General features: G+C 57.7%; 1 protein-coding gene across 1 annotated transcript in view; it reads left to right on the top strand.

Annotated features, from left to right (window-relative positions):
* Positions 1-6,912, top strand: part of Scarf2 (scavenger receptor class F member 2) — an 11,158-nt gene extending 4,246 nt beyond the window's left edge. Inside the window, exons 2-11 of the mRNA XM_021209659.1 lie at positions 916-974; positions 1,065-1,166; positions 1,335-1,854; positions 1,937-2,155; positions 2,295-2,423; positions 2,866-2,969; positions 3,046-3,163; positions 3,368-3,483; positions 4,966-5,118; positions 5,369-6,912. Coding sequence (XP_021065318.1) covers positions 916-974; positions 1,065-1,166; positions 1,335-1,854; positions 1,937-2,155; positions 2,295-2,423; positions 2,866-2,969; positions 3,046-3,163; positions 3,368-3,483; positions 4,966-5,118; positions 5,369-6,201 — 2,353 coding nt within the window. The 3' untranslated portion in view covers positions 6,202-6,912. The remainder of the gene's footprint in view (positions 1-915; positions 975-1,064; positions 1,167-1,334; positions 1,855-1,936; positions 2,156-2,294; positions 2,424-2,865; positions 2,970-3,045; positions 3,164-3,367; positions 3,484-4,965; positions 5,119-5,368) is intronic.
* Positions 6,913-8,862: the final 1,950 nt, after the last annotated feature.

The following is an 8,862-nucleotide window of genomic DNA, read 5'->3' on the forward strand; positions in this document are numbered from 1 at the left end:
CACACACACACACACACACACACACACACACACACACACACACACCCGCTCCCCACTCTCCCTCAGTCCCCAGGCTTCACAACCCAAGGCCTTCCCAGGCTGTACCCACCCCCTGAGATGCTGCAGTGAGAAACTGCCCCTGAAGTCTAGTCCAGGTTTCCTCCCCAGCAGAGTCCTCTGAAAAACTGACATTTCATGTATATTGTAAGGTCAAAGAAACCTAAATAAAACATTGAATACAAGTAGCTACTCCACCCTCCCTGCCCCTGGAAAGCACTGGGCCTCAGTTTACTTTCTTTATATCCCGGGAAGGCTCCCATGTGTGGTTTCCCTAGCCTACAACAAGGGTGCCCAGGTGCCTGCCTCCAGAGGAACTATGCAGGGTCTACACTTGCCTCCATCCAATACCTCTCAGATGCTCTTCCACCCTGGGTTTTAGACACCCCCACCATGGGTATCCAGGCGCCCTTTGGGACCACCTGGCAGTGGTGCTGTCACAGCCATGTCACCATTTGGATCCCTGACACCCTTGCTAGGCTGCTAGTCCTAAAAGATGTGTTTGTTAGACCTGTCTCAGAGGTCATGAGAGTCAGGTGGCTCCGTGCTCCTGGTTCACTGCTGCCCCTTCCTATTTCTTAGCCTGTGGCTGGTGGGATGGAGGAGCTGGAGTCCCTGTAGGTGACAATTCTTGGAGGCTGGCTCTTTGCCAGGTATGCAGACCAGAAGGTATGCACTTCTGGCGGCAGAGACCTGAGCCTTTCTCACTCACAGACCCCTCACTTACCACTGTCTGACAGGCTTCAGGCTTGGGTATCCACCACCTCCCTCAGGCTGGACACCCTGAAGACTGGGGAAGGAATGGGGGTGGGTGGGGTGAAAGGGTGTCAAGCTCAGATGGCCCTCCTCTGCTTGAAGTTCCCAGGTGCTCACGTGTTGCGCTGGCTGGAGGCAGCTGGGGGATGAGTGTGGAATCGGTGAGTGGGGCATTTTGGGGTCCTGGGCAGGCGGGTCCAGTGCAGAGGTGGGAAGATCATGTGCTGCAGCTCAGCCCATCTCCTTTACAGCGTTGTGCGAAGGCAATTCCACGTGCTCAGAAAACGAGGTGTGCGTGCGGCCAGGCGAGTGCCGCTGCCGACATGGCTACTTCGGTGCCAACTGCGACACTAGTGAGTGTGGGGCGAATTGAGGTTGGGTGTTGGACAGTTTGGCGGAAAGAAATAGAGAAATTAGGCAGGGAGGCAGATTAGCCTGGGTAGGCTTGGGGACTGGATATGGTGGAGCTAAGGATGGGATGTATCAGGCTAAGGACTCAACCTCTCACCTGGTTCTTGCAGAGTGCCCGCGCCAGTTCTGGGGCCCTGACTGCAAGGAGAGGTGCAGTTGCCACCCGCACGGACAGTGCGAGGACGTGACCGGACAGTGTACGTGTCACGCGCGCCGCTGGGGTGCGCGCTGCGAGCATGCTTGCCAGTGCCAGCATGGCACGTGCCACCCGCGGAACGGCGCGTGCCGGTGCGAGCCGGGCTGGTGGGGTGCGCAATGCGCTAGCGCTTGCTATTGCAGCGCTACTTCGCGGTGCGATCCACAGACAGGCGCCTGCCTGTGCCACGTAGGCTGGTGGGGCCGCAGCTGCAACAACCAGTGCGCCTGCAACTCGTCGCCCTGCGAGCAGCAGAGCGGCCGCTGCCAGTGTCGCGAACGCATGTTCGGCGCCCGCTGTGATCGCTATTGCCAGTGCTCTCACGGTCGCTGCCACCCGGTGGACGGCACGTGTACCTGCGATCCTGGCTACCGGGGCAAGTATTGTCGCGAGCCATGCCCCGCTGGATTCTACGGCCCGGGCTGTCGCCGTCGGTAAGCGTTGCGGGCCTTGTGGTGGGAAGATGGAAGGGTGAAGCGGAGCTCCATCCGGCCCAGCTTCCTGACCCTTCCGTAGGTGTGGCCAATGCAAAGGCCAGCAGCCGTGCACGGTAGTCGAAGGCCGCTGTCTGACCTGCGAGCCCGGCTGGAACGGAACCAAATGTGACCAACCCTGCGCCACCGGTTTCTACGGCGAGGGTTGTGGCCACCGCTGTCCACCCTGCCGCGACGGGCATGCCTGCAACCATGTCACCGGCAAGTGTACGCACTGCAATGCGGGCTGGATCGGCGACCGGTGAGCAGCCCGTGCCTGCTTCGGCCCAGGCCACCGCCTCTCTAGGCCTGGCTCCTATGCAGTCTCTGCACGGTGGGCTCTGTAGGCCTCTTGGTCTTTGGCTTACATTTCAGCTCATGACTCCTCTCTTGATACCAAGGTGCGAGACTAAGTGCAGTAATGGAACTTACGGTGAGGATTGTGCCTTCGTGTGTTCTGACTGCGGCAGCGGCCACTGTGACTTCCAGTCCGGGCGCTGCCTTTGCAGCCCTGGTGTTCACGGACCTCAGTGAGTGGGGACCTGGAGCGGGATAGGGAATATGTACCTGATACTGGGGCCTCCAGATAGACCGCAGGGACTCTGCAGTAGGGAGTGTCAGCAAGCACTTTGGAGCCCTATCTGATTTGGAGCCTGCCCTCCGACCTAATCTAGTCAAGTGGCATCCTTACGTGTACAGAGCGACTCAGTAGTTTGGACTGGGATCTCCATTTTCCACTCATTCAATAATCAGCCCCTAGTAATCATGCTTCATTACTTCAGACTCCCTCCTGTAAAAATCACACACATTCACTTCTGAACTGTGATTATCAAGTAAGTGCCCGCCCGCAGGTGGGGGTGGGCTTCAGTCTCTAGAGGATGGAGTCAGAGCCTTGGTTATGGTGCCCGGGACCAGCCAGCAATGGCGACCCGTGCAAGGATAGGAGGCATTCTGGACTCCCAAACTTTGCAGCTGTAATGTAACTTGCCCGGCCGGGCTCCACGGCGTGGACTGCGCCCAGGCCTGCAGCTGTCACGAGGAATCATGCGACCCGGTCACCGGTGCCTGCCACCTGGGTGAGTGGGTGAAGAACGTCGGGCCAGGGAATGGAGTGGGGTGCGTGATCCTGCGCTGAGCCGCTGCTCCCCACAGAGACCAATCAGCGCAAAGGTGTGATGGGCGCCGGCGCGCTGCTCACGCTGCTCCTCGGCCTGCTGCTCTCGCTGCTCGGTTGTTGCTGCGCCTGCCGGGGCAAGGACTCGGCGCGCCGGTGAGGCCCTAAGCCAGCCCCCACCCACCGCTTGGTTTAGGTAGCCCGTTTTGTGTGACCGACTGTGCTTCTCGATCCCAGACCCCACCCCTGAGGCAGGGCCCAGACCTTTATTCCTCAGGGCCTCCCCTTTCCGTTCCCACCGAATTTGAACCGTCCCTCCCAGTCCCGCCCCGCCCCTTCGCTCAGGCCCCGCCCCCGCAGGGAGCTCACCCTTGGAAGGAAGAAGGCGCCTCAACGCTTTTGTGGAAGCTTCAGCCGCATCAGCATGAAGCTGCCCCGAATCCCGCTTCGCAGGCAGAAGCTGCCCAAAGTCGTAGGTAAGAATATAGGCTCTGGGACTCGGGGAAAATACGCTACAAGAGGCTTCTAGAAAATGGTGTAACGGGGGTGCAAAGGTTCAATGCAGAAGTGGGGGACTTTGAGTTTTAATGTGTGTGGGAGTGGCAAGGTGCCCCTGGAAGAAGAAAGGGAGGCTGTTGCTAGTGGTGAGGCTGTAGAGAAAGGAAGGAGTCCTAGATGCGGGGCAGATGTTAGGGGTTATGCAGGAGGCTTGGGGGACACACGAGTCATTGTCTGGCAGGCCACCTGACCTTAGGTCTCTCTACATTGTGATGCAGATCTGGAGGGGAACCTGTTTGTGTGTGTGTGTGTGTGTGTGTGTGTGTGTGTGTGTCTACCACACCAGCAGTTTGGTTGGTTCCCAGCTGTTACTAGAGCCCTTCCTAGAAAAGGGCAGGATGGTCTCCATCCCACTTCAGAGTCTCTAGTAGGCAGTCAATGTGATGACAGGCAAGGGGGCGGTCCCTCCCTTTAGGCAAGTTCTTTCTGAAAATTGGTGGGGGTCCGCTCAGTCTCAGGAGGTGAAGGAGACAGCTGGAAATGCTCTGGTTCATATAAGCCGCATGACTCCTAGGAGTCAGTCAGGAGTCAGTCAGGGCTGAACCTTGATGCAAAGGCTGCTGGGAGAGCCTGAGCCCAGCAGCAGTCCTCCCCTGAACATTTGAATTCAGAAGTGCTCCAGGGTTCCCCAAGTCCCACCAGGCAGAGGCCAGAGTTGTCTGGAGAACCTGGTGGCCTTCTCAGGCCACATGTGCTAGAGTCTGTGTCATGTCTTTCCTCAACACGTAGTCGACTCTTTCCGCTCCCTAGCTGACCGCATTTGGCTTGCACTTTTTCCTTATTTTAAAAATATCCTCAAAACCTCATTTACTCGTTTTGAGTGTGTGGGTGTTTTGCCTTCGTGTATGTGTGCACCGCTTGTGTGCCTGGGGTCTGTGGAGGTCAGAAGAAGGCATGAGATCCTCTGCAATTAGAGTTACAGATGGTTGTGAGCTACCATGAGGGTTCTAGGAATCAAATCCAGAACTTCTGGAAGAACAGCCAGTGCCCTTAGCCATGTCTCCAGCCCATTTTCTTTGTTGTTGTTTTTGTTTTTGTTTGTTTGTGCCAGGATCTCATACTGTAAGCCAGGCTGTCATGAACCCAGCTGAGTAGCCTAGGCTAGCTGAGCTCACAGTGAGGCTCCTTCCTTGGGCTTTTTCAAGCATTTGGAACTCCCTTCTCCAGCGTCCTTCACGGTTCCCTTTTTGCATTTGCCTGCTACTCATTCTTCTGCCCTGATCTAATGTGACCCTGCTGAATGTCACATCCCGCCTGCAGGTTTTTTTTTTTTTTTTTTTTTTTTTTTTTGTAGGGGCGTGTCATGACCACTTTGTTTATGGTTAGCTAATTAAGGGTACAGACTGGGAAAAGGAGGGGGGTCCCTGGCACCCTGCCTCACTTTCTTCCCCCACCCCCAGTGGCCCATCATGACCTAGACAACACACTCAACTGCAGTTTTCTGGACCCACCCTCAGGGCTGGAGCAGCCCTCTCCATCATGGTCTTCCAGGGCCTCCTTCTCATCATTCGACACCACAGACGAAGGCCCTGTGTACTGTGTGCCCCACGAGGGTGAGTGTGGCCCTGCATGGACGGCCCTCTAGCACAACGAAATGCCCTTGCTATCTCTGTTGGAGGTCCGTGGGGATGAGGGCACCAAGAAGCTGAGAACTAGGATTTGTTGGCCACAGTCCTGCAGCTTCAAAGCTGAGGTTCTGTACAGAGACAGCTGGACCTCCGGCAGAGGAGACGGGGTCACTTGTGGGGGATGGCTCCTCCAGCGCTATTGAATGTTGTGATTAGCTTGTCATTCCTTTGTTAGAGGCGACTGCCGAGAGCCGAGACCTGGAAGCGACTGCCGCTCTCACTGAGGTGCCCGCTATGTCCCTAGCGCCCACGGGCACCTCGACGCCCGGGGAGGAGGTAGCGGTCCTCCCTGCATCCTCAGACAGCGAGCGCTCCGCGTCAAGCGTGGAGGGGCAGAGCGGGGCGCTGTACGCGCGTGTGGCCCGGCGCGAGGCCCGGCCGGCCCGGACCCGAAATGAAGCTGGGGGCTTGTCACTGTCCCCATCGCCTGAGCGCAGGAAGCCGCCGCCACCCGACCCTGCCACCAAGCCTAAGGTGTCCTGGATCCACGGCAAGCACAGCACCGCTGCCTCTGCGCCGTCGCCGCCGCCCGCTGGCCGCAAGGCTGCGCCGAGCCCTAGCGGGAGGAAACGGACCCCCAGCAACTCGTCGGTGCAGCCCGCGGGTCTGACCGAGGAGGCCCCCGGCCCGACTTCACCCACGCCGCCCCGCGCCCGAGCGCGCGGCCGCGGCCCGGGGCTCTCGGAGCCCACGGACGCGGGAGGTCCCCCGCGCAGCGCGCCCGAGGCCGCCTCTATGCTGGCAGCCGAGCTGCGCGACAAGACTCGCAGCCTGGGCCGCGCCGAGAAGCCGCCGCCGCCGCAGAAGGCCAAACGCTCCGTGCTCCCCGCCTCGACGGCCCGCGCGGCCTCGGCGACCGAGGCCTCGGGGTCCGAGAAGGCGGCGGCCAGCGCACCTGCGCCCGAGACCCCTCGGAAGAAGACCCCCATCCAGAAACCGCCTCGGAAGAAGAGCAGGGAGGCAGCGGGGGAGCCGAGCAGGGCGGGCACGGCCCCCGGAGCTTCCTAGGCTCGCAGTCCCCCCCGGAGGCTTTCTCACCACCGGTTCCCCGCGCGGCCGCAGCGAAGGCATTTCATTGGCCCCAAAGCCCAGCGCCCGCCCGAGCCTGTGTCTGGTTGGCCCAGGCTCAAGCAGCCCCGGCCTGGTTGGATCTGCTCTCGGGCCTCGCAGACACTTAGCTGGCTACCCGCTCCCACTTGCGATGTTGTGGAGCTTTTCTAGTAATCTCTGCCTCGTTGGCCATGGCTTGGAGAGTCTACAGACTTCTTACTGGCCAAGAAGAGTGTTCTTGGCTGGGCCATCTTGTCATTGGCCGACGCCAGCAGCGCTTCTGCCTCTTGGCAACCTCTCATTTGCCAAGGCCTGGTGCCTATGGCTGAAGGGTCTTTTTCTCTGAAGATAGAAAGAGGTTGCTTCCATAAACTGGGCTCCCGAGTATCTGGTTGGCCCGAACCTGGGGAGAAGAGCTGGTCTCTTCTTCGCAGGGGGCTCAGCCCATGTTAGCTTGTCCCCTTCCCACCCACACCAGCCCTGGTCCCTCAGCCATCAAGCTGGTTTTGATGGCTTCCTATCACCCCACGGGGGAACCCCAGGGCCTACTCTGGTGGCCTTAGATGTATTTATAGGCCCTGGGCAGGGCATCTCTCATCCCATCTGGGACCTTCTGGATGGGCTCCTCATAGCAGGCCAAAGCTTTCTTTAATAAAATGCTTCTCCCCACTTCCAGCGCTCTAATTACTTCCTGCAGAAGGTTGTGGAGCAAAGATGACCTCTTATGGAACCTATATGCGACATCTTCTGGGCGCCTCCAGCTAAATGGAACCTTGGAGTTCCCGGTGCGGGTTTCCAGAAACGAAGTAAAAAGTGTGCCTAATCCACCAGTGCCTGAACTGCCACTTGGAAGAAGCAGGGATCTGAGCTGGGGGAATCCAGAGGTCAGAACCGGTTCTGGTGAGACAGAGGTGAGGGCAAGGGACATCGGACAGTGGACCCAGGTTCCAGCCAGGCCTCACAACAGCCTGTCACTGCACAGAGCCTGCTCGCTCCCTTAGGTACCATGTCCTGAATGAAAACCTTCCTATCTCATCTCCACATGCTGCAGGAGGGGAGCAGAGGGAAGACAGCTTGCCTGGCCTTCTCTGGAGCCGTTTCTGTCTGTCCCACCCCACCCTAGCACCTTCACCTCTCCCAGCAGGCTCCTAACTGACCCTTCTGAGCCCGCACCTCAGGGTTCCTACTGACCTTCTCAGTGTCTGAAAGCCATCTGTTTTGGTTCCTTCTAGCCCCCTGCCTCTAGCAGACTCTGTTCCCATCTCTAGTCTCTTTATGGTTGTTGAGACAGGGCTTCATATTGCAGCCTGGTATGATCTTGAACTTCTGCCCTTGCTTTCCAAGTGTGAAGCCATAAGGATGCTGGGCATTCGATTTAAAAAAAAAAAAAAACATGCTGTTAGCTGCAGAGCCAGCTCTCCAGCACTTTCTCCTATCTGCTTGTGCCCAGCTTAAAATTTCACTCTGCCAACATCCTCCTATCTTCAAGTATCCCCAATGTTGGCAGCCCAGGGCCTTATTCTCTGGCCAGGTACTACTTCAAGGACAGATTTGGTCCCATACAGGGATTCAGTCACCAGAGTAGAGACGGCGTCCGGAGCAGCTGATGGACACAGTGCCTCAAGCTGGCCTGGCTGGGCAACATGTAGTTGGCAGCCCTGTTGTCTCTGTGCCAGATGCTTTCCCTTGGCCAGCAAGGCACCTTCCTGCTGTGGTCTCGTGGTTTGATTGGCCTCTGATCCATTGAGGCACCAAGTCATACTAGCTGCTGGGGCAGAAGTCAGGCTCAGTGTCAGGCAGAAAGCAGCAGAGGCCGAGGCAGGACAATCAGTGTAGAGTGGAGCATTGTTAGGCCCCACTCTTGCCCACTCTGTGCCCTTACCAAGCCATCCTGCCACAATGGCTTCTCACTCAAGTCTTTATGCTGGTCCTCCATCTCCCTAGTCTGGACTGGTATGATCTGGGCAGTTCAGGAATATCTCAGTGCTGTCCTGGAGCCTCTCCTCCCACTATCCAGGAAGCATGACCTGCAGGAGCCTCTCTGTGGGCCCCTCCTGGACAGAGACCAGTGCTCCCCATCATCAAGCAGCCCTGCCGCCTGTCCCCTAGGAGAGTTCCCCTTAAATGTCTTTCACCACCCAGTATTCCCCACCCCCTCTGGGCTTGCACTAGTGCCAGCTCCCAGGGCAGGCGCCACAAAAGAGAACCACGACTGCTGGAACCTCTGTTGCCATGGGGACGGGGACCACAGAGCTCACATCTGGTAGTGATTGAGGAGGAAAAATTATGAGTCGTGGAAAACGCAAATATTTTTTTGTAACACAGAGCACAAAGGAATGTGGTGACTGGAGAGGGGCCTGGGCTCCGTCTGGTTTCCAGCAGGATGTAGTACACATCACTCAGAGAGGCCAGGCTGTGCCAGACAGCTTATACATGTGCACACACCAGCAGTTGCTGTCTTGTGGCACACATACCTTTGCCACTAGATGCACAGAAAAACCAACACAATGCAAAACGCACACGTGTGTGACAAATCAGAGTGCCCCAGAAACACAGAACAAACACACAGCAGCATGTACCCTACATATAACTGCGTCCAAATTAAAAGAGTCAAATACT

The sequence above is a fragment of the Mus pahari genome, chromosome 12 (genome assembly GCF_900095145.1).
Source record: "Mus pahari chromosome 12, PAHARI_EIJ_v1.1, whole genome shotgun sequence".
Classification (NCBI taxonomy): Eukaryota; Metazoa; Chordata; class Mammalia; order Rodentia; family Muridae; genus Mus; species Mus pahari.